The 23886-nt window shown below is 46.9% G+C and overlaps 1 protein-coding gene across 1 annotated transcript in view; it reads right to left on the bottom strand.

The window, feature by feature from the left end:
* The window catches only part of SDK2 (sidekick cell adhesion molecule 2), a 404613-nt gene extending 381157 nt beyond the window's left edge, over positions 1-23456 (bottom strand). The window contains exon 1 of the mRNA XM_077328296.1: positions 22413-23456. Coding sequence (XP_077184411.1) covers positions 22413-22485 — 73 coding nt within the window. The 5' untranslated portion in view covers positions 22486-23456. The remainder of the gene's footprint in view (positions 1-22412) is intronic.
* Positions 23457-23886: the final 430 nt, after the last annotated feature.

The raw sequence follows: 23886 nt of genomic DNA, 5'->3' as shown, positions 1-23886 counted from the left end.
TTATGGGAAACAATCTCAAGACCAAAGAATTACAAGTCCATAGGATCATGATGACATGTAATGAAATGTTCCACCAAGGGTGCTTCTCTCACCTGTTTGCAAATTCCAGATTGGAGTTCCATAATTCTTATCTGTAAAGGTCTTGTGAAGATCCTGTTATCTGTTGTCTGGTGATCAATAATTATTTCTGGATATCTCCAGGACCCACCTGGAGGTCAGCAACCCTTATTTGGAGGATGGATGGAATGGCATTACACCCTGCTGAAGTCCCTCCCCACCCAAACTCTGCCCTCCCCGATCTATACCCACAAAAGTCCAGGAAATTCTCAACCTAGAGTTGGTAACAGTAAAACCTGGGGATAGATCAACTTAAATTAAAATTATTTATTTCAGCACAGAATTTACTATTGCAAAATTTACTATGATAGTGTGCAATCTAAGATGAAGGTAACACCAATGGGATTTAATCAGCGAAGTAACAAAAAATGACACAAACTGACTGCTCAAATGAAACTCTGGCCATCTTACACTTGATTGAATTTTGAAAAGGAAGGAAGGTTCTTTTAAAAAACCTGCTTGTTATAGTGATTAGGAGTGTGGACTTCTAATGTGGTGAGCCGGAATCGGTTCCCCCCTCCTCCACATGCAGCCAGCTGGATGATCTTTGGCTCACCACAGCACTGATAAAGCTGTTCTGACTGAGTGGTAATATCAGGGCTCTCTCAACCTCACCTCCCTCATAGGGTGTCTGTTGTGGGGAGAGGAAAAGGAAGGTGGTTGAGACTCCTCTGGTAGATAAAAGCAACATATAAGAACCAATTCTTCTTCTAAAAAATAACATGAGCCTTCACCCACAAACACATCTTTAACCCCCCCCCCCGCTCCAGAGGAGCGGGAGGAATAAAGGAGTAAGGGCAAGTGGGGAGGAGTTAGGGCGGGCCCTGTCCCGGATAAAAACTCAGAGGGCCCAATCAGGAGCCACGAAGCGGCTCCTGATTGGGCCCTCCAAGTGTCACTCGAGGGCCAAGCAGCCAATGGGGAGACGCGCAAAGTTGAGTTGAGAAGGGGAAAAAAGGAGAGTACTGATAATTGGAGACTCCCTGCCTCAGGGCTCGGTGCTCGGCCTGGTACTTTTTAACATATTTATTAATGATCTAGATGAGGGGGTGGAAGGACTACTCATCAAATTTGCAGATGACACCAAATTGGGAGGACTGGCAAATACTCCGGAAGATAGAGACAGAGTTTAACGAGATCTGAACACAATGGAAAAATGGGCAAATGAGAACAAGATGCAATTTAATAAAGATAAGTGTAAAGTTCTGCATCTGGGTCAGAAAAATGAAAACCATGCCTACTGGATAGGGGATACGCTTCTAGGTAGCACTGTGTGTGAACGAGACCTTGGGGTACTTGTGAACTGTAAACTAAACATGAGCAGGCAGTGTGATGCAGCGGTAAAAATGCAAATGCCATTTTGGGCTGTATCAACAGGGGCATCACATCAAAATCACAAGATGTCATAGTCCCATTGTATATGGCACTGGTCAGACCACACCTGGAGTACTGTGTGCAGTTCTGGAGGCCTCACTTCAAGAAGGACGTCGATAAAATTGAAAGGGTACAGAGGAGAGCGACTAAGATGATCTGGGGCCAAGGGACCAAGCCCTATGAAGATAGGTTGAGGGACTTGGGAATGTTCAGCCTGGAGAAAAGGAGGTTGAGAGGGGACATAGCCCTCTTTAAGTATTTGAAAGGTTGTCACTTGGAGGAGGGCAGGATGCTGTTTCTGCTGGCTGCAGAGGAGAGGACACGCAGTAATGGGTTTAAACTTCAAGTACAACGATATAGGCTAGATATCAGGAAAAAGTTTTTCACAGTCAGAGTAGTTCAGTAGTGGAATAGGCTGCCTAAGGAGGTGGTGAGTTCCCCCTCACTGGAAGTCTTCAAGCAAAGGTTGGATACACACTTTTCTTGGATGCTTTACGATGCTTAGGGCTAATCCTGCGTTGAGCAGGGGGTTGGACTAGATGGCCTGTATGGCCCCTTCCAACTCTATGATTCTATGATTCTATGCTAGGGCCCACTGTATTTTGGCCACAGCTGGCTTAATATCTAGTAGCATAATATTATGCTTATTTTAACTGTCTTTTGGAGTTTTAATCTGTAACCCACTGTGAGCTGGCATCGCCAAGAGCAGTGGGAAATAAATTAATATTTCCTGTCTTTATTCATTAGAGTTCTGTAGAGTTATTTATAGGATACAAACATTTTTCTAAAAATTCAATAAACCAAACATGGACAGAAACTGAAAATTCATGTGGTAAAAGACGCAGAATGAAAGCTCCACACACAGTGGATGGGATTATACCCAGGCTGCTTGAAGGAACAAGCATCCAGAAACCACACTTTTAGTGAAACAATCAAAAGTTGGTAATGTAACCCATTTTCAGGGGCAGATCTATAGTTGCATGAGCTGTAACTGCAATGTTAACATATATCAGAGTTTGCCTCCTTCTCTCTCATATAACCTTTCTCCAAAAAAGGAAGCAAGATTTCAAAGGAACATAAAGGAAGGGTATGTAGACACACGGGCAGGTGCGCAAGCACACACACTATAAATTTTAACTATCAACATTGTTTGACCTGCAGCATATCACAGGTCATAGAACAAGTGCCAGATTTAGGTTTTGTTCTCATCTGAAGCCACCCTACCTTGTCAATGGCATTCATTTTCTCCTCCAGCACTCACACGTTTTTCTTAAAAGTCCCCTCTCCAAACTCTGACCTGATTAGCTTGAAAAAGATCCATTCCTGCAGCAGAAATGCCTGCAAGCTATACCATTTCATTCTAAAAGTCCTGAAGACTTTTAACTCAATATAACTCAGGTCACAGCCATGTTGGTGGGGCTACCTTCACTTCCTGCTGCACAAGAAGAAGGAGAAGGGGGAGAAGGAGAAGGAGAAGAAGGAGAATGAGAAGAAGACTTGGTTCTTATATGCCGCTTTTCTCTACCCGAAGGAGGCTCAAAGCAGCTTACAGTCGCCTTCCCTTTCCTCTCCCCACAACAGACACCCTGTGGGGTGGGTGAGGCTGAGAGACCCCTGATATCACTGCATGGTCAGAACAGTTTTATCAGTGCCACGGCAAGCCCAAGGCCACCCAGCTGGCTGCATGTGGGGGAGTGCAGAATCGAACCTGGCATGCCAGATTAGAAGTCCGCACTCCTAACCACTACACCAAACTGGCTCATAATCTGGAAAACAACTGAATTTCTGTTTATAATATTCATACAGCACATATCATATATAAAATGTATGACCCCTCTCTTCACTACTGGAATTTCTATCCCAGCGTAATGACTTCAGATGAGTCACATTAATTTTTTACACTAGTAAAGTGATTCTTGAAACCTTACAACAAAGGCTATTACCATTTATGGAATGAGAAATGTCAGACATTCAAGATGGATTCAGAAAAGGAAGAGACACTAGATACCATACTTGGAATTCATGTTGGTTACTGGTGCATATAAAAGAATTTGAGAAGAAAATCAGCTCTTGTTTCATAGATAATATGAAAGCTTTTGACTGCGCGGATTATTAAAAGATATGGCTGGTTTTGAAATAAATGGGTACGCCATAACACTTGTTTTGATGCACAACTTACACACTGGACAGGAGGCTACAGACTGAATATGGAGAAACAGAATAGTTTCCAGTTGGCAAAGGTGTTAGACGGAGATGTATTTTATATCCCTGTCCATTCAATTTGTAAGTTCTCAGCCTTCCTAATGCCACGGCCCTTTAATACAGTTCCTCATGTTGTGGTGACCCCCAACCATAAAATTATGCAAGTGTTCTTTCACAGAAATTAAACAGAAACTGACCAATGGCATGAAGATCCACTGTTCATGATTGTATATAAATCCCCCCTGGAGTTTTTCATTTTAGTTCTACCTCGTCCTGCCGAGCTGTGCCGCCACCTGGATTGCCTGGCGGGAGACTGCGCTGCAATGGAGGCACTATTGGCGCAGCTGGCAGCCACGTGCGGGTGCCTGCAGGAGGAGCAGCAACAGTGGCACTGCCCCCCCTGGGCAAGCTGCCGCGACCCCTGTGAAAGGGTGGTTCGACCCCCCAAAGGGGTCCCAACCCCTAGGTTGAGAACCACTGATCAAAACCAGGTATCTACTAATGTATCCTCTTGTCTTTCCCATGACTGCTTTTCTTTTCTTCTTGCCTTCCTTCTTTTTTTCATTTATCTTTATTCAATTCTCTTATTCAATTCTCCCCTTGTCTAATTCCCCCCTTTATTATTCACTCTTCATCTTCTCAACTCCTATCCCAGTTGGCAATTTAAAGCATATATGATAGTCCTGTAGCAGCAGCCCTTTGTTAATAGTATGAACAGAATGTGAGGAGTTAATATTTCCTCACGATCTTTCAAAAATAGTAAAGGGATGTTTCTCTATCCTTGCCTGCATGGTAATGGAATATTAATCTGCTTTAGTGTTATGAACTCTTTTCCTTTTCCTTTCTGATTCTTTAATTACATTTTAAACACTGTTCAGGCAATAGGTTGTTTTTATTATTCTTGTATTGGTAATCCCTTTGTAAATGCTAGTTCATCACTGTAGGCATTAACCTTCATGTTATACGACAAGTGACATAATCTTTTTAGAAAATATCTTAGCAAAATCAATCCCAATGATTCAAATTCTTCTTATCCTGCACCACAACACAATCAAATTGCCTTTGCTTTTGTACTTGATAAAGGTACTGAACAATCTGAAATAGATTTCTTACTGATTTGCTTACTAAAGAGTTATTGTGACAAAGCTTTTGTCAACTAGAGCATTGTCACTTCAACTCCCCTCATCTTGAGGTTGGTGGCCAGTACTGAAACACATAACCTTGCTTTCTAATGAATTATGCCTATTATAAAAAAAGACCCTTAGCTTCCATTGCAAATAACATGGTGTGTGCATATATGGGCAGGGGAGCATCTGGAGAATTTGGGCCAGGCTATTCTGAGTCCTTTAGTTTTGGGCTGTGGAACTCCCATCATCATCATCATCATCATCATCATCTTGAAGCTGGTGGGTGGCCAATTTTGAGATTCCTAGTTTTATTTTCTGATGAGTTATGCCTCCCACAAATAGAGAAGCAGATAGACACACAGATCCTTTTATTATTATAGGTGGCTGTAACAGCCACCGTGGGATTTATTTTGGTATGATTTTTGGTTTGCATCTGAGTCATGGGTGGAGGATGTGGAATCTTTGTTTGGGGTCCCCATGGTGGCTCTCGGCAGCCCCGGGTTTGCATAATCATTAAACTGCTTAATGGCTGAAGCAAAGAAATGTTCAAGCAGGCTCTGTGCACTAGAGCAGTGGTCCGCAACCTTCTTGAGGCTATGGACCGGCGGCGGCGGGGAGAGCGATCGCCCGGCCACGCATGCTGTGCATGTGCGGCCACGCATGTGCAATGTGCATACGCGGCCCTGCTTCCCTCTCCCCCCCCCTCACAAAAAGAAGCTTGCCGGGCCGCAAGCTAATCAGCTGCTTTTGCGGTTGATTTGCTTGCTGCCTGGGAAGTTTCTTGCTGGGGGGGGCGCGGCCCGGTGGTTGGGGACCACCGCACTAGAAGACGAGAAGTGTGTGCATCATAACTAGTTTGGTATGGCATCTGAATGCAGCCTTTGCTTTTACAAATGAAAAGATTTTTAGTCAACAAATTCTTTAACTTGTAAATCCTTAATCCATGAGTTGCGAGCCAATACAGGGGTTGCAAGCCAATATAGCAGCAGCACTCACAAAGCCAACCGCTGGCTATGGAAGGGGGAAATAATGCTCTTGTGGAGTCAGCCAGCAGTCAGAGTCACATGTATGCAGGGTTTTGGGTCAAGACAAATATTAATATATAATTGGACCACCAACAATGCCTGGAGCATAAACTTACACTGGCAATTAGTTCATTAATTGGTGATCAGTACTTCAGCCCTGATGTCCATATATGTGTCCCTAATGCATTATTTGTACATAGTGTTTAATCTAAGATACATATGCTAACGAATGACAATGATAACATTGAATGTATTGATGATTTCATCTTTCTTGGCTCTATGATCACTCAAAGTGGTGGATGCAGCCATGAAATCAGACAGCGAATAAGACTGGGCTGGAATGCAATGTTAGGCATGGACTGAATATGTTAGAGTAATGATATCAGCCTTAATACAAAGTGCTGGCTAGTCAACACTATTGTCTTCCCCATAACAACCTACGGATGCGAAAGCTAGACCCTGAAGAAGGAAGACAGGAGAATAGATGTTTTCGAATTATGGTGTTGGAGACGAATGCTGCAAATACCATGGACAGCCAAAGTTTTAGAGAGGAGCAAACCAACTATGTCATTAGATGGGAAGATATTGTGGCTAAAGCTCACTTACTTTGCACACATCATGTGATCAGACTCATTAGAAAAATCATTAATGCTTGGCATGGTCAGTGGCAAAAGGAAATGTGGTCACCAAATGATCTGCTGGCTGGACACAATCAAAGCCGATACAGGGATGACCATGAACCAGCTGAAAGAAACAGTCATTGACAGAGACGAATACAGAAAACATTCCTATAGAATCGCCGAGAGTCGGACACAACTGAACGGATAACATATGCTAACATATGCTAACATTAAATGGTTAAGAACTACACAAGGGGATACACAAGCATAAATTCTGGAAAGATACAAATGTACTGTATATACTCAAGTATAAGCATACATTTTCAGCACATTTTTTTAATGCTGAAAAAGCCCCCCCCCCCAAGCTTATAGTTGAGTGAGGATCCCACTTACCTGTTATTGTTGATATTGTGGTAAAATTAGGTGCCTCAGTTAAATTTAGGGTTGGCTTATGCTTGAGTATATATGGGTAAATTCTCATCTTAAGGTGTTTTGCTATTCAACATATTTTCTTTCAACTAGGAATTAGGGTAAATCTTCTTGACACGTCTCTCTTTCTTCCCCTAAACAGACTTATGTGTTTTATTAAAATAGTGGGAGTCAAATTAGAAATGATATAGAATTCTGTACCAGGCAAAATCCACTGTACTCACTGAAGCTTCTAAAATGAATCAGACTTAGTCAATTCATAGGACACGAACGCCATATATACAAATGTATGTATAGAGGCAGAGAGTGGCAGACAAATTCTATATCAGCTTGCAAATAATTTACTATGCATTCAGCTTGTATTAAATTTATTTATCACGTCCTTGTTTTACATACCTTTTACAGTTTGTAGTGATGCATTAAAACTGGGTACAGTTGCAATTCTGGGATATATTTAAGCTAGTACACCACTATTTCAGCCCATCCTAAATAACAATATGGATTTGCTCACCACAAACTCATAACTTACCTGTTGCTTCAGGTGAAGTGACTCTTGTTTCCATGATAACAAGGAATTGAGGAGCTGCTGTCACCAGGTAGCCTTCCCCACTCCCTTTTTCTCTCTGGTATCCCTTCCCATATGTTATTTCACTCTTGGAAACCTACCCAGGCCTTTATTGCCCTTCTGGGAGCCACCTTGAGCCACTTTAGATTAGAGACTTCAAAAGAATAAAACTTGAGTCTTCCAATGTATTGTGTTTTTCCCCCCAAGGTTTAATTTAAAAGTTACTATACCAAGCTATATAACATTCAAAATTCCAAGTATATTAGTTACGGCGAAGGCACTCGGGAGGAGGAGAAGCCCCAGGCAGCCTAGCGGGATCTTCAGTGCTGGAATCAGATGGCCTGGATAAGCAGGGATGTATCATAGATTGGCTCTCTCCATTGCCACATTACACAGCCAAGAGCAACAGCTGGCATAGCCTAAGTCTTTTTCTTGTTTTGTCTAGGAAACGCATGTCATTAAACTAATCTGCCAGGCAATAAGGATTCATGGCAGAGGTAGCTAATGCCTCTCACAGGTGGAGGTGCTAAATAATGCCCCCCAACCTGTTAAGTCACTCTCATTCTGTTTGGCCCTACTGCAACCCACTCAATGTTCCTCCTACTGGCTTGATCGGTTTTCTGGACACAGGAAGACGCTTAGGAATCAAGCCAAATGGAACCTACAGGATACCACTGAATACTAGCTGCTGGAGGGCAATAGTATGGTCTTTGTGTCTAGGATACCAGTTTTCCAACAGAATTTGTCTCTCATGGAATTTGGCGGGAACCAGAGTACAGGACTAGGTGGAGGCAAGGACTAAGTACAAGGAAGAGGTGAGATGTGAACCCTAAGCTTCATATTTCCTGTTGCAGCACAAAATCCATCTGACAAGAAGGAAAATTAGGTTGAAATAAGCCATTTACTCCAAACAATAAACTTTTAAGAACTCATCTACATGAGTTTTGTGTTCCCAGCATTCTGTTTTCCTTGAGAAACTGGGTGTGTGGGGATCTGGTTTTAACTTGGACTGCTGTATGAGAAGAAAAGAGAGAGTTTAAGCCTTCCCTACTCTGTGCTATTTTTCTGGCCTGAGATGGCTCCTATTTTTCTATCAGCAGATACAAACAGGCACTATTGGGGAAACATGAGGAAAATAACAGTTCCTTGAACCAAAGTTGGGGGCTGAATACTGAACATCAAACCCCCTTCAATTAATTTCTTCCAAAACTTAAATCCCACCCAGAGTCCGTAAATCATCCCCCATTCCCCTCTTTTCTTCAAAAAGATCCCCATTCTTCTCACCTCCTGTCTAGGCTCTATTTTAGATTTGTCTTTTGTCCAGTACCACTAGCTGTACTTCAAAAGAAGATGTGAAAGGTAGCTTCTGCCCATGCAGCAGCCACCAACCACTGTGATAGCCAGCCAGCTGCACCACATCGAGCATAAATGTTCGTGCGTTACTCAGTATATGCATAGATCCAGAGCAAACCTTTCAGATTCTTTTTGTGTTCCATTTATTTTGAGGAGAAAATAATACAATGAAAAACAATAGGCATTGATTTTTAGTGTTTTTTTTTTGCCTTATTGTTTTTAAAATACATACCTGTGTAGAGAGAGAGTTTGAAGTGACAGTTTTGAAATACTTTGATTACAGCCTGCTCCTGTACATATTTACCCAGGCCTACTCCCAAGAATGTCATGGAAATAATGGCTTCCAGTAAGCAAATGTAGGGTCACAAACCAACAATTAGTCCATTTCTTACAAAAGAAGGCTTGTCTTGTAAAAAGAAACCTGTAAACCCTTTTTCTAGTGGCCATTTCAACAGGCAAATCTCTAGTTTCACTCGCCCTACTCAACACTCCCCTTTACTCTCCTTGATTCCCTTTTTGTTATGTATGAGAAGGAGAGGGAACATTTCCATCTAAGGAAGTGGTTCTGACAAGGTGGGTCAAAACCCATCAGCAGATCACGGGAGGCTGCAACAAGTGACGCTTTGGAGAGGTGAGAAGCAAGTGACATCTGCGCCAGCCAGCACGGCTCTTGAAAAAAGGGCGACTGTTCCGGTGGATCCCAGTAATAATGGAAAACCAAGAACCACTTCCCACCCCCGCCATTTCCAACCGGCACTTCAGTTCTTCAAAGAGTTTCCAGTGTCAGCTCTCTTCATCTTCACAGCACAAAGCACATCAAAGCTAAAAGCAACCTCGCTACCCAGAAACAGTGCAGCTAGGAGCAGCCTCTCTCTCCCAGCGGTGAAAATGAAATTTAGCAAATGCGCTAATAGGTCTTCTGTGCTGTTCTACCCAGGTGGTCAGACTAGGTGCTCCGCAGTTCTCTCTGCACATTTAATCTGCCATATGGGAGCTGAATATAAACATGCACACCAGGCTCTAGTTAACAAAAGATGCTCGCTTGCCCACTGCAAGCTATCAGCTGCTGCCTGTAGCATTTACAAACCCACAAAAAGTTTAACGCTTTCTACTGCAGTCGGGAGAACACAAGCCGATGCACAGAAAGAGATCCGGGTGCACTAGTTCTAGAGCAGCTTTGTGAGGCTGCACAGACAACAGTTCTGCCTTCGCACACACATGAGCAGCCCCCGAGGCAAGTCACCTTACCAGGGCTCAGGTCCCTGGCTGAGTCATTAACAGCCTGCTTTACAGCAGATAATATTTCCTTCCTGTATGAATATCATATCATCAAGAATTTCAGGGCCAGACCAGGCCACTAATGGCTTCCTAAGAAGCATCAGATTCTAATCTCTCCCCTCCCTCTCGCCACCACTCCTCCCCACATGCCACATCTCCTCCCCAGCTGCTCCACATAAGGCCAATCACCAATGAGCTACCCTACCTTAAAGACAGATCAATTTCTAGCTATTTCTGTGGGCAGATGGGAGGGTGAGTAGAAAAAGGAATCAAAAGTGACATAAAACATCTGAGTCCCTGTCCGATTACTTCCACCCCTAGCAACTGTAGGGCAGGGGCACAATACTTCTGAGATAGAAGCTTCCACTGAGCCATTATAGCTAATAGCTACTGTCAGAGGGAGGGGTCTGAGCTCATTTGCCATAGCCTACCTCTTTGCTGGCCTTCCATCCGAATACTGACCAGGGCTGATTCTGCACTTACTTTATTCTGTTGTGGATCCTGCTTAATTCAGATGGATTTGAACTCAGGTCTTCCTCTGCCCCCCCCCCCACTGAAACAGAAAAGTATTCTGTACGTGATTAGGGAAGCTCAGAAGGAGCAGGGAAGCCTAGCGCAGCAAGAACTTCTTTCTTTTCTTGAAAGGGGGGGGGAGAGGATTGAATACAGCAGGGGGGGGGGGACCAAGAGGCAAATCTCTGCCCAGAGAAGTTAGGGCTTCTGGAGCCTCTGCTAAGAGAAGTGAGGGAGTCCCTTTAAGGGAAACCTTGCAACCTGGGAACGATGAAGCCTTTGAACTGACACCCTAGCCAATCAGAACTTTTCTACACCTTTGCAGGCTCCAGGCAATTTGTTAGTTTGGGACAAAGCAGAGAGCTGTACCTTTAGTCATGCTGATTTTTCAAATATTGAGAGTTATATCCACTCCAGGATATTGCGGGGAAAACATGGACTTGATGTCCCCATGTTCCAGTGATGCTCTAAAAATCCCACCAATTGGCAGTTTCCTACAGTGTCACTGCAATATGGTAACATCACTTTGTGTTTCAGCTGCAATTGAGAATGTAGAGCTGCATGAAACCATTTGTACCCATCCCCTCACTGCTGCCTCAAGGCTCCTGAGATAATGCTGGTGAGGCTAAGGGGATAAACCTGCTTCTGACACTAATGTTGTATAATGCCAGGTCTATTATATATTTGCAGAACACAAGGTTGACCAGGCATGCATGACCATGTCCTTTAAGAGGGAGGGAGATATTGTTGCCCTAAAAGAACTGGCCCTGCCAAGTTTCTCAGTCCTTCATCAATCACAGTTGGTCCTTCATCAATCACGGTCTTCAGGGTTGTTATGCTGGTCTGTGAGTCTTTCTGCAACAAGGCACTCTGTACCCCAGCAATCCCAAGCACTGAATGTGTGGGCCTGGTATGGGAATCATTCAAGTCATCTCGCTGGAGTACTGCCTGCTTTCTGTTCCAGCAGATGCCCTGCTAGGTCTCCTGGAAGCAGCTGCCACCAGTCCTCAATCTAATTGAGGTGGATAGGGTGCTGGCTTCAGTAAGACCAACCACCTGCCCCTTTCCTGTTCCTCGTGGCTCATTAAGGTGGGTGATGAAAGAATTCATTAAGAAGCCCCTCTGGGAGATCTCAGGAACTTTCTCAGGAGACCTGAAGGAAGCAGTGATGTGGCCCCTGCTGAAGAAACCATCGCTTGAGACACAAAACCCTGCCAACTACGACCCAGTCTCCCACCTGCCATTTCTGGGTAGTTGCAGGGGCGGCCGTGGACCCATTTCAGTCTGATTTCCAACAGGGCGATGGGGTAGAAACAGCACTGGGTCACCCTTGTGGATGATCTTAGGAAGCAGCTGGATCAAGGTGGGTCAGCGCTGCTGATATTATTAGATCTCACAGCAGCATTTGACACTGTGGATCATGAGCTATTAGCTCACTGCCTCGCTGACGTGGGGATAAGGGGGCCAGAATTACAGTGGCTGATCTCCTGTCCCCAAGGCCAGGAACAAAGGGTAGCTACTGAGGAAGAGTGTTTGAACTGCTGCCCACTCCATTGAGGGGTGCCTCAGCATGAGATTGACCATTGCCACATTAGGAGATATACCTTGTTTTAGCTTCACTTTGGATTTCCTTTGATTGCTGTCAAGCAACTCTAGCCTTTCTGCATTTGGGCTTTCCTCTCCTTATGCTTTAGGCAGAAATTTGCAACATGCTTTCCACATTAGTCTGATAGAGGCAGCCTCCCATCATGCTTTGCTCCCTTCCCTGTTTTGTAAAACGTGCCTGTTTGCACCTGTTTTCATTGTGCCCCTTAATACCACCATTCTGTACCACTGCCTCCACGCTTCCCTCCAAATATAAGTTTTTAAAGAAAACCTGAGTTACAGCATTACAACAAGAGCCAGCTTGATGTAGTAGTTAGGAGTGCGGACTTCTAATCTGGCGAGCCGGTTTTGAATCTGCGCACCCCCACATGCAGCCAGCCAGGTGACCCTGGGCTTGCCACAGCACTGAGAAAACTGCTCTGACCCAGCAGGAATATCAGGGCTCTCTCAGCCTCACCAATCTCATAGGGTGTCTGTTGTGGGGAGAGGAATGGGAAGGCGACTGTAAGCCGCTTTGAGCCACCTTTGGGTAGAGAAAAGCGGCATATAAGAACCAACCTCCTCCTCCTCCTCCTCCTTCTTATAGCACTGCTATATAAGACTGACTGCTTTTTTAAAACTTAGAAACTATTAAAATGAAATCAACCTTTTTTTTAAAAAAAAGAGGCATATTTTTTTGAGAATGAAGGGAGGGTGAGGGAGGGGAGGGGAGGAAGGATGGTGGTGAGGAAAGGGGCATTCCCAAACAACTCAAAATGGGGGGCACAGGGGAAAACCCAATTTTCACATTTGGCTGCCCCAAATTGTGGCGCAGAGTGGTAAGGCAGCCATCTGAAAGCTTTGCCCATGAGGCTGGGAGTTCAATCCCAGCAGCCGGCTCAAGGTTGACTCAGCCTTCCATCCTTCCGAGGTCGGTAAAATGAGTACCCAGCTTGCTGGGGGGTAAACGGTAATGACTGGGGAAGGCACTGGCAAACTACCCCGTATTGAGTCTGCCATGAAAACACTAGAGGGCGTCACCCCAAGGGTCAGACATGACTCGGTGCTTGCACAGGGGATACCTTTACCTTTAATTAGACTTCATTAGTCCCCACTGGACGGAGTCACTGAAGCAGTAGGTGCAAACTTAAATGGACTCTAGGGAATGGTAAAGGACAGGAAGGCCTGGAGGATCATTGTCCATGGGGTCACGATGGGTTGGACATGACTTCGCACCCAACAACAACAACAGCAAGTCCACACTTAAAAAAAAATTAAAACTGTTTTTCTGGGGGTTCCTTTGCTGTGGGGTAAATGAGGGGGGCAATTCAGATCTGCAACTGAAGAGGCAAAATGCAAATCCAAATGATAGCCCTAGTGTAGAAACAGGCATTCTCTCACCAATGTTATTCAACATCTATATGTCCCCCTAAGCTCAGCTGATCTGAGGGTTTGGCCTGTGATGCCACTGGTATGCTGATGATGACCAGCTCTTCCTACTGATGGATGGCCAGCTGGATACACTCCCAGATACACTGGTCAGGTGTCTGGAGGCTGTGACTGGATTGCTCCAACAGAGTTGCCTGAAGCTCAGCCCCTTGAAGATAGAGGTCCTGTGGCTAGGTAAAAAAGGGCTAGAAGAGGAAGTACATTTCCCCTGCCTAGATGATGTACAATTTTCAACTTTGCACACCATTAGGAATCCAGGGGTGAGCCTCGATGCCTCTTTTTCAATGGTGGCTCAGATCACATTGGTGGCAAGGCATTCTTCCATCTATACCAGGCAAAGCTACCAGCACCCTGTCTGACCCTGGAAGACCTTGCCAGACTGATCCATGCGAGAGCCAACTCCAGGCTGGATTACTGTTACTCACTTGATGTTAGGCTACTCTTGACACTGACCTGGAAATTACAGCTGCTGCAGAATGGGCTGCGTAGGTCCCGACAAGGATCCCATGGAGGGCACATATTTGACCAGTCCTCCAACAGTTGCACTAGCTTTCAGTAGAGTTCTCGATCAGGCTCAAGGTGTTGGTATTGACCTTTAGAGCCCTGCACGGTCTGGCACCTGCCTCTCTGAGAGACTGCCTTTCCTAATATGTTCCCCGGAGAACACTTTGGTCATCTAGTACAAACTTAGAATCATAGAGTTGGAAGGGGCCATACAGGCCATCTAGTCCAACCCCCTGGTCAACGCAGGATCAGCCCCAAGCATCCTAAAGCCAGTAGTCCCTGGCCCCAAAGCCCTGACCCCAAGCTAGTGGAAAGAGCTGCCACCTGAGACTAGGGCCTGACAGAGCTATTACAGTTCCACAGGGCCTTCAAGACAGCACTTTTCCACCAGGGAAATACCTGTAGCTTTGGGGGAATGGAGCCCAAGGATCACAGGGTTTGAGGATGGGAGAGACTTCAATGAGGTATAATGCCATAGAATTCACCTTTGAAAGTAGCCCTTTTCTTCCAAGATGAACTGATCTCTGTCACCTGGTGATTAATTTCAATGGCAGGAGATATCCAGCCACCACTTAGAGCAGGGATACTCAAACTGCGGCCCTTCAGATGTCCATGGACCACAATTCCCATGAGCCCCTGCCAGTGTTTGCTGGGCTGCAGTTTGACTACCCCTGAGTTAGAGCCTGGCAGCCCTAGTGCCACTGTACATGGAGACAAGACCAGCTGATACAATCCCTAAAAGCAACAACAAAAGGAAGGTCCTATTTTTGCTCATCCCAGTGAGGGAACTATTTTGAAATGCCAGACTAGTGGAGTCTCACGTATGGCTCTCTAGCATTTGCTCAGCCTGACACACAGCTGCTGGCATGACTTGCTAAGGCTCTCCAACCAGGGCCCAGCACGGCTTCAGGGCCATCAGCTCTGCGACAAATTACCCTCCTGAAAAACACTGCATTCCATTCCACAAGGGATAATTAGCAACTGGACCTAATCAATAAGTTATTTTTTTGCCCTAGGTAATTAATAATTACATGATACAGCTCTACAGTAATTAAACTTTTGATTCTCTTTCCCATATGATTAGCTTAGCATTTTTTTTTAAGACAGGTAATAAAACTTTCTATTCCTGCTGAAGGGGAGCCATTAAGACCATGGGCGTTTTGGCATGTTTTGGCATTTGTTATTTCTCTTTCAGTCTTCAGTCTCCCCACCTCCACCGCCCTCTCTCTTTCTCTCTGCTTCTTAGGCTCTTATCGATCAGTCTTTCTTTAGCTGACTGAATCGATCACACAACAAAAGACAGATGCCGGCTCAGATCTCTGTAGGAAGATGCCAATCTATTGAACCACCTTGGCTTCTAAAATATAGCCATAAGCTTCTGAAAGAGCTTCCCACGTTGGAACCCATTAATACAAAGGAAACCAGGGGGATGTGGCTCAGTGGAAGAACCTCTGCTTGGCATACAGAAGGTCACAGGTTCAATTCTGGACATCTCCAGCTAAAAGGACAAGTGATGTCAAATACCTCTGCCTGATAGCCTCGAGAGCCACTGACAATTTGAATAAACTATACTTTGATGGCCCAGTGATCTGATTCATTATAAAGCAGCTTCATGTGTATGTAAACAACATCTGAAATGACCTTCAATCCAAATTGGAAACATCAGAACTCTCTATAGGGAAGTATGGCAATCATCTTCATTGCCCAGATGAATGTACACTCTGCAGTTTTTAAGAATTGGCTTTCAGGTGAGAATTTGATCATTTATTTAAATACTTTAATAACTACTTTAAATGCTTTGGTATTGAACAATGTCTTAAATTCTTAGTAAGCTGTGATTTCCCCCCTATAATATTATTTTAAAGAGCCTTAGACCTCTGTAGAATTACAAGTGTCAGATGTTATTGTTTTTTTTTTAGATTTCCCCCCTTCTTCTTAAAGTCATATGATCATTAAAAAAACATCCAGGTTTAGAATTATTCATTTCTGACTGAGTAAAATTAAACTATCTACTGAACTTCCTTCAGGCTGCTAACTACCCATCTTTTTATATGGTTGCTGTAACACCAGGAATTCAATGACCCTAAAGTCAAACTATTCTCACATGAGTGAATACAGAAGATAGCACTAGCCAATCATTGGCTGCTTTTGGTGTGCTGCGGGGAAGCATGTAAGATATTAAGGAACAGTCTTTGGAAGTGATGCTGTACATAACCCTATACTTTAGTAAATATAAATGTACTATCATGTGATGTATTATTAAAACAGGGGAAAAGGGGATTGTTTTTCTTGTAGTGATCATGGAGGCAGCAGGAGTAAAACTATGTAAGGTAAATCCCACATTCTCTGACAAACATTTGTCACATGCCTATGTTTTTTTTAAAGTTCACAAGTGTAATGAGGAAAGTGACCCTCAAGCCACACTCCCCTGTGAAATGGATGGGTCTGCCCTAAAAGGTCATGACGAAGCCACAACTCAACCAAAGAACACTTGGAGGAGAGATAACAAGATAAAATTTCCAAAACAATTCCAAAAGCAATCCTAATTGCTTTAGGATGCTTTGGGCTGATCCTGCGTTGAGCAGGGGGTTGGAACTAGATGGCCTGTATGGACCCTTCCAACTCTATGATTCTATGATTCTATGAACAAGTAAAATATGAACATGCTGATCACACTGAGCTTTGAGAAAATGCATAAGGAATTCAGTAATGGGGTCTCAGCTACCTTCATGATCATTATGAAGCACAGTGATGCTCAAGAGGAAAAGAAGAGAGCTGCATGCTTTCTCATGCCGATTTTTCAAATATTGAGCGTTATATCCACTCCAGGATATCGCAGGAAAAAGGTAGACTCCCTCTGGATCAATCGTGCTTGTTGCAGAGGGAAATTTTAAATCGCCCCAAATCCAAATGGAAACCGCATTCTGTGTAAACGGCAGGGACTGAATCGACCTGGGATTGCAATAAAAGCTCTGTGCAGATTCAGCCCAAATTCCTGCTACCACTTGCACCTGTCCTATATGGGGCTAAGACAACTGCCTTCTGTTGACAGTGGTAACTCCCACTCACCTTGTATGGGGTGAGGGCCACATATTGTTAAGCTCCAGGGTGGGGGTTGGTAGCGGTTCTGGGGCCCCATCCTGAACTTTTGCTCAGGAACCCAGAAGTACTAAATCCATCTCTGAGCCTGGAATCATATAATTGTCATCATTGTTAGCAACAATAATTTGCTACTCAGGGGTGGAGAGATTGGGGGGGGGGCTAATATTTCCACTGCCTTCTGTTCCCACTACCAAATAGCTTATCTATAGATGCTGGCCTCCAGGTAGGACCTGGGGGTCAAGACTCAGCTCAGCAGTTGCCCTTGGATTGCCTTTTTTCCCATTGGAAGGACACCCCCCTTAAACACTGAGGGTCAGTCACCCCAGTTTTACCAAGTGTGTTATCAGCATGCAAATCAAGTATTATTAGGGCTAAAGATGGGAATTTTAGGGAGAGGTAGAGTGGTGGTTTTTCAGCCAAATAGCAGCAAAACTGGAGTAAGCACTGTCTGTCTACTGAACCAAGTTAATTGGACCAAGGGGAAGAATTCCACAGACCTTTGAACAAGCTGCCCAGCTTACTATTCAGCCAGTTCTATATAAACAGAAGGGTTCTACCCCTCATGGAAGAGAGAGGGATGTGGCTCATCTCCAAAGGGGATTGGCCGGAAGTGCTTTATGTACCTTCCTTGCAAGAATTTAAGGGGAAAATGATTGGCATCTGATGCCAATTCTACTTCAACTGGCCCAAATATTTATGTGAAACTGATATTATACTCTTCTAAACAAAGACACCTTAGATGGGAGCTTTCAAAATAAACCTGGAAAAAGTTCACAATGCAGGCATAATAGCTTTTATTAACCAGAGCAAGCACATGGCTAAGAAGCCTAGGACACAGAAATTCAAAGACAAGGAGAAGAAAAACACAGTGATCACAAGTAAATCCATCAAAGAGACCGTCACAGTTTCTGATTCAAGGGCCTTCTGGATAATATATTGCAAGTTTATCTGTTATGTTCTTGACTTAATTACTGAGAAATTATAGCCTAGGTGCAAAGAAGAGGCAGTGTTAAGAGCCAGGGGCACTGAAAAGGCTTTGGCTTCATCCACTGTCGGAAACGATGGCTATAAATTTAGAAGTGAGTACACCATGATATGTGCCTTGGCTATTACAAGCCCTAGAGAAAGAGTCAGAAGCTCCTCTGTCATCACAAAAGTAGGTTTAATAGGTAGTGCTGCTTTTACTGAAAGCCAGGAGCTAAAGGGCTTCTGGAGAGACAGAAACTTAAGGCATTGATTCCAAAATAAAAATGTGGATCGTATCCATGCTAATACCTGTAATTCCAGTCACTTGTCTAGGGGATTCTATAGACAGGGAACTAAAGAACTAATCAGAGGGTAGTTACACACAATCTGTACCACAGTGATGCAGGGACTGAACTTAGATTAAGTCCTATGCAGTTACCTGAAAGCAAAGCCCAATGAGATTTATATATTCTTTATAAAGGTTTCAGATTGGGGTGTACGTCAATAAAATGTTGGACCGCAAGCATTTACTTATACATGTAAACTTGTAAGAGCTCCTGACTCTTTCCCCCATTCTACAGAGCGCAAAACAGATTACAACCTTCTAAGACCCCAGAAAATGCTGTAAGTTTAATGTTGGAGGCTTGTAATTCAGCCTCCAACAGAGCTGAGATGTTGCAGAAACTCAAACATATGGAGGGCAGCTCATTTCAATAGCTTTGGGAACAATCTTTTTGATTGAACAAACAGAATGCCGGACTTCCGATGCAGCACACATGTGTTAAAAATGTTCAACCCATCTTCCCCCCCCCCCTCTAAAATGGGAAGAATAATCACCTCTTTCAGTTGTGGTAGGAACAAACATCACAGGTGTTCTCAGATATGACCATCATTCAAAAGAGATGAGAGACAGGGGCTTCCAACCAGATTTGCCATCTAGCCAGATTTGCCAAAAGACTGCCAAACCTACTTCTGTGGCTTTAAGACCAGCTTGATCTATACAAATCAATCACAAAGACAAGCACTGTCATCTGCTACTGTCTGTAGGACCAGCTGCTGCTGAGACACAGAACCAGTCTACAGCAGTGTGTGCCTGGTCAGTTGTTAGTTAGCCCTAGAACTCAGTGATGGGGAATCACATGACACTGACTGACAAGCTCCATTTCTTCATGGCACCTGTTCCACAGGCCCTCTTTAATCCATTGCTTTGGCACCAGATGTCCCAGAGTCTCCAGGGAGTCCCTGAAGGTAGCTACACTTTTTGATAACTTGCACGTATTTCCCCAGATAATATGGAAAGCAGGACCAAAATAAAGGCAAGAGCGCACATCACTGATAGATGGTGGGTAGGTATGGGACACTCACTGTATTCAATGTCTTCCCACATGCCCACAAACACACACAACATAACATCAAGTGCCAGCAAGACAAGAAATGGCTTTAATAATTTGTAGGTAAAATTATTGGTCAAGTTTACATCCAATCAACTATTGAATGGAGCATGCAAGCCCCATAAGGTAAAAGTCATATATTAAAGCCAGAAGGCTTTTCGCATCCTGAAAGCCTACTATAAAAAGAAACTGCTTCTCCCCCCCCTCTTTTCATCACAACACATCCCTCTTTCTGCTCTTTCAGGGAGTGTAGCATTTCCAACAGCCTACATTGGCCCATGCAACCGAATCAATGCTCTGCCTAAAGAGGGAGTCTATTTATGTATCTCATTCAGATAATAGAGGTGGCTGAAAATAGTCTGCACAGCACATAAGCATCCCAGAGGCAATTAGCTTATCAGAGAGACCTGGGCTGGTTTGTGGCACTTGTGACTGTGGGCTGTCACGGAAGGGCGCTCTCCCAGTGACCTTTGTCAATGGCGCACTTCTCATTGGACTCGCATTAGTGGGTTTTACAAAGTTGGGCTCTGTGGAGGGAGAAAGTGGACCAAAAGGCTTGCTCATAATGTCAGGGGAGGAAACTTTTGGGTTTTTAGCAATCGGTGGCTGAAGTCTAGCCTCAGAAGCTGTTAAATGGTCTCTGGGGCGGGTGTGGAGGATGGGCTGTAGTCTGCATCTAGAGACAGTTGTAATAATTTATGTACCGGGATTTAAGGAGGAAGACATCTAGTGAAGGCTTGCCTTTGCTTCTACCTGGAGATGATCACCTCAGCAAATCCCACCTCAGTCCATGTGCATTTAGAGTTCTGCCACTCCCCCCCCCCCCCCATGCATCGTGTTTTTCCCGTGCTGAACTGAAGCACATGCAAGCAGTTTGCCCCTTTGCCTTGCGACCCCTTCTGCAGCTTCCGTCCCCGCGAAGGCTCCAGACGGCGACCAAGGCTTCGCTATCACACCACGGCAGCCTCCCGAGAGAAAATGCCTCCAGTCGGGCTCTGGGGTCGTCTGGGCGTCCCTCCCTGCCTCCGTTCCAGACTCGCGCGCAGCTCCGGGGAGCTCTAATCAGCCTCGGCGGCTTCAGCTGCCCGGCGCGCCTGCCTGGGGACTGTAAATCTCCTCGGGCTCTATTGCTATCTTGACAGGTCAAGAGATAGAGAGCGGGGAGAGAGAAGGTGCCGGGCTGAGATACGCACGCTCTGCAAGCCCCGCTCCCGGCATGGCAAGCGCCGCCTTGGCTCGCCAAGCCAATATTGGCGCGGCTCCCTGACGGGGTGGGAAACTTTGAGAGGCGCTGGGCAGCAGAGGGGCCTGGCCGCAGAGCACACCGACCCTGCTCGCCGCGGCTTCCGCTTCAGGCGCGACAAGCACACGTCCCCTTTCTCCTCTTGGGAACTCTCTCGTGCACACCCAGGTCCCCTTTAGAGGGTCTTGCACGGGTTTGGGGGTTTATATATTTAAAAGGGCCATTAATAGGTTTCCGGGAATGAAAAGAGAAGCCCTCCATTGCCGACTGGGCAGTTTGAAATTTAACCTTCCGTCGTGGCGGGGGTGGTGGGTGAGAATGGCACGGCACGACCATTGGCTAAACGACACCCCCCCCCCCCCCGGTCCGTCTGTTCCGGCTGGCGGCATCAGACACATCCAAAGCGGCTGGATCTGATTTTTTGTAAAGAGAGAGAGAGCGGCTGGGAGCTACCCTCCCGATCCAGCGTCGTTTGTCTGGGCTGCTTTTTCAAAGGCTGCCCACCTGTAGCCCGCTCGTTCAACTCCTTTTCTTGGCGGACGACAATCCTTGGAAGAAAAGACGTCATTCTGTCCACACGACCGCGGGCGCTTTTTCAAAGACTGGCGTGCTTCTGCAGAAGCCCGCGCGCCGTTTCCACGGGCGCCGCCACGCAGCCTCCTCCGCGGCTGGAGAATCGCTGTCTTCTGAACCCAAGGCAGGTCTCTTCCCCCTCCCCCAATTCCTTCTTTTCCACTAGAAGGGTCTCGCTCCCCCCGCCAGCCCCCCCACCCTCTCCAAACCGTAAGGCCTGCCCCACGTGTTGCATTCTTCTCCCCGGGAAGTTCCCGCTCTGTCTCCGACTCTGACCCGCAAAGACCCTCCCCCCTAAACCAAGAGCCGCAAAAGAGCACCGCGATTCCACGCGTGTTTACTCCGAATTCGCTCGGGAGCCCAATCCGGATATTTACTGGGGATTCCATCCCATCGAGCTCAATTGCGTTTCCTTCCGAGGAAGCATGCAGGGGCTCGACCTGCCCGAAGACCGGGCTGTGAGTAGCGGCTCTTCCTAAGACGTCGCCTCCCCTGTTTCTCGGTTATAAGACCCCTTTTTTCCGAGCCTCCCGACGGCTTTTACTCTCCCCCCCCCTTCCCACTAATCTCTGGATGACTTCCGAATGCACATTTCGGTCCTGCAAACTTCCCCCCAGCCCTCCATCAGCAAAACAAGGCTGCCTCCTGCGCTCCGGCAGACACACAAGTCGGCCTGAACGAGGCCATCGGCGGGGTCAGAAAGTTGACGGCTCGGCCTGCCTCCCACCCACCCAGCCAGCCACCCCCGCTCTCCATCCTCCTTGCACTGACTGAGGGCGGAGGGCAGGAAGGACGGCGCTGCCATGAGCTTGGAAAAGTCATCGACGTTTCCCAAAGCCAGATAATGCAGGGCGCAAATAAAGCGCAGCGCGTTGCTATCGAGCGGTTCTTAAAGGCTTAGAGACCACGATGCCTCCTTTACACGCCCGCCCCCCCTCCCTCCCCCGAAAAAGCGGGTGTGAGTCGCTGCAGCCCAGCCCGTTTCTCCTTGACTTACCTTGGGCTCCGGCGGGCGGGGAGGCCAGGAGCGCGAAGGTCGTGCAGCACAGCATCTTCCACAAGCTGCCCATCCCTGCCGTGGCGACCAGAGAAGGAAGCGCGGGGACCGGGGGAGGAGAACTTCTCCTGGAGTTCTTATAATCCCTTATTGCGTCGTCTTGCGCTTGCCGCCGGATCCCAGAGGGGGCCTGGGTGCTTTGGAGGAGGGGGGGGGGGCGAGACAGGGAGCGTGTCTGCCTTCGCCCTCTGAAAGTGTGTCACTTCGTCCCCTACAGCCCCTCAAAGGCGGCCGGGTTACTTCAATGCAATTAAAGCCCCCACTCACTCACTCACTCACTCACGCCGAGGAACTCTTCCCAAGTCTAAGGAGGGATGGAGGACGGCCAACTCTGCCACCGAGGCATCCCCGACGTCTCCCGGGAATCTCCTTGGCTTAGGGGGCGAACGGGCGTCTGGCAGGTCTGCTCTGTTTCCGCTCCTCGCCTTCTTCGGCCAGGGTCCCCGAGCGGCCCCTGGGAAGGAGGACGCGCCTCTTGTCGTCCTCCTCCTGCCGCCGCCGCCGCGATCCTGGGGAGGCTCAACAGGAGAGGGGAACCTTTAGGGAAGCGGCTCCATCGACGCGCTCGCCGCTGCCGCCACGGTCAACACATGCCTGGAGGCTCCCGCGGATGGAGACCGGCCGGCCGACCGACCGCCGCGAAGCAAGGAGCGCCAGGCCGGAGCCCAGACAAAGCGAAGTTTCCTCTCGCCTGGCGCTGCGGCTCGCGTAAGAAGGGGCGGAAAGTTGCGGGGAGGGGGGGACCGCGGTGCGGGGTCTGTGTGTGTGGAGGGGGGCTCTCCCCGCCCCGCTTCTTTCACTTCAGCCCTTGCGAAGAGCGATCCCCATCGCCAGCCCTCTCGTCCTCCTCCCACGGCCCCGCCGAGATCCGCAAGGCGACGGGTCTTCAGCGGCAGCCGCGTCCGCCCGTCCGTCGCCGGCTCCTCCAGCGGGGCCGCTGCTACCCTCCCGCTCCTTGGCTCAACAGCGGAGTGAGCCGAAGATCCGGGAGCAGCGGCGCCGGCAGCAAGCGGCTGTGGCAGCCCGCGGTAGGCGGAGGAGGAACAAAGAAGCCGGCAGCGCCACTCGGTGGCCGCCGCCGGCAAGAGCCGCCGCCGCCGCTCGTCTGGCCGAGGGATGGGCGTTTGTCCGCGCTTGGTTGTCTGGCTCACCGAGACGGCGATTAGAGCCGGACGGGAAACCTCCGCCTGCCGAGTCCTGGCTCGGCCTTCGGTCGTCCTTGAGCCCGCCGAGAGTGGGTCAAAGTCGGATCTAGGTGATTTTAGACGTATCCTCGTGGAAACCTCTGGGTTTTACATTGAAACGAATTAAAACCAACATCAGACTGTAGATCGTGTCCTAGTCTAGAGGCAGCATTGCAAAAATCTCGCATCCACGTATTGTGGGGATGCGATGGTGCAAAACTGAAGTTGAA

Source organism: Paroedura picta, chromosome 3 (assembly GCF_049243985.1).
Source record: "Paroedura picta isolate Pp20150507F chromosome 3, Ppicta_v3.0, whole genome shotgun sequence".
In the NCBI taxonomy this organism is placed as follows: domain Eukaryota; kingdom Metazoa; phylum Chordata; class Lepidosauria; order Squamata; family Gekkonidae; genus Paroedura; species Paroedura picta.
The sequence above is the reverse complement of the archived record's forward strand: the minus strand, read 5'-3'. Positions and strand labels throughout refer to the sequence as shown.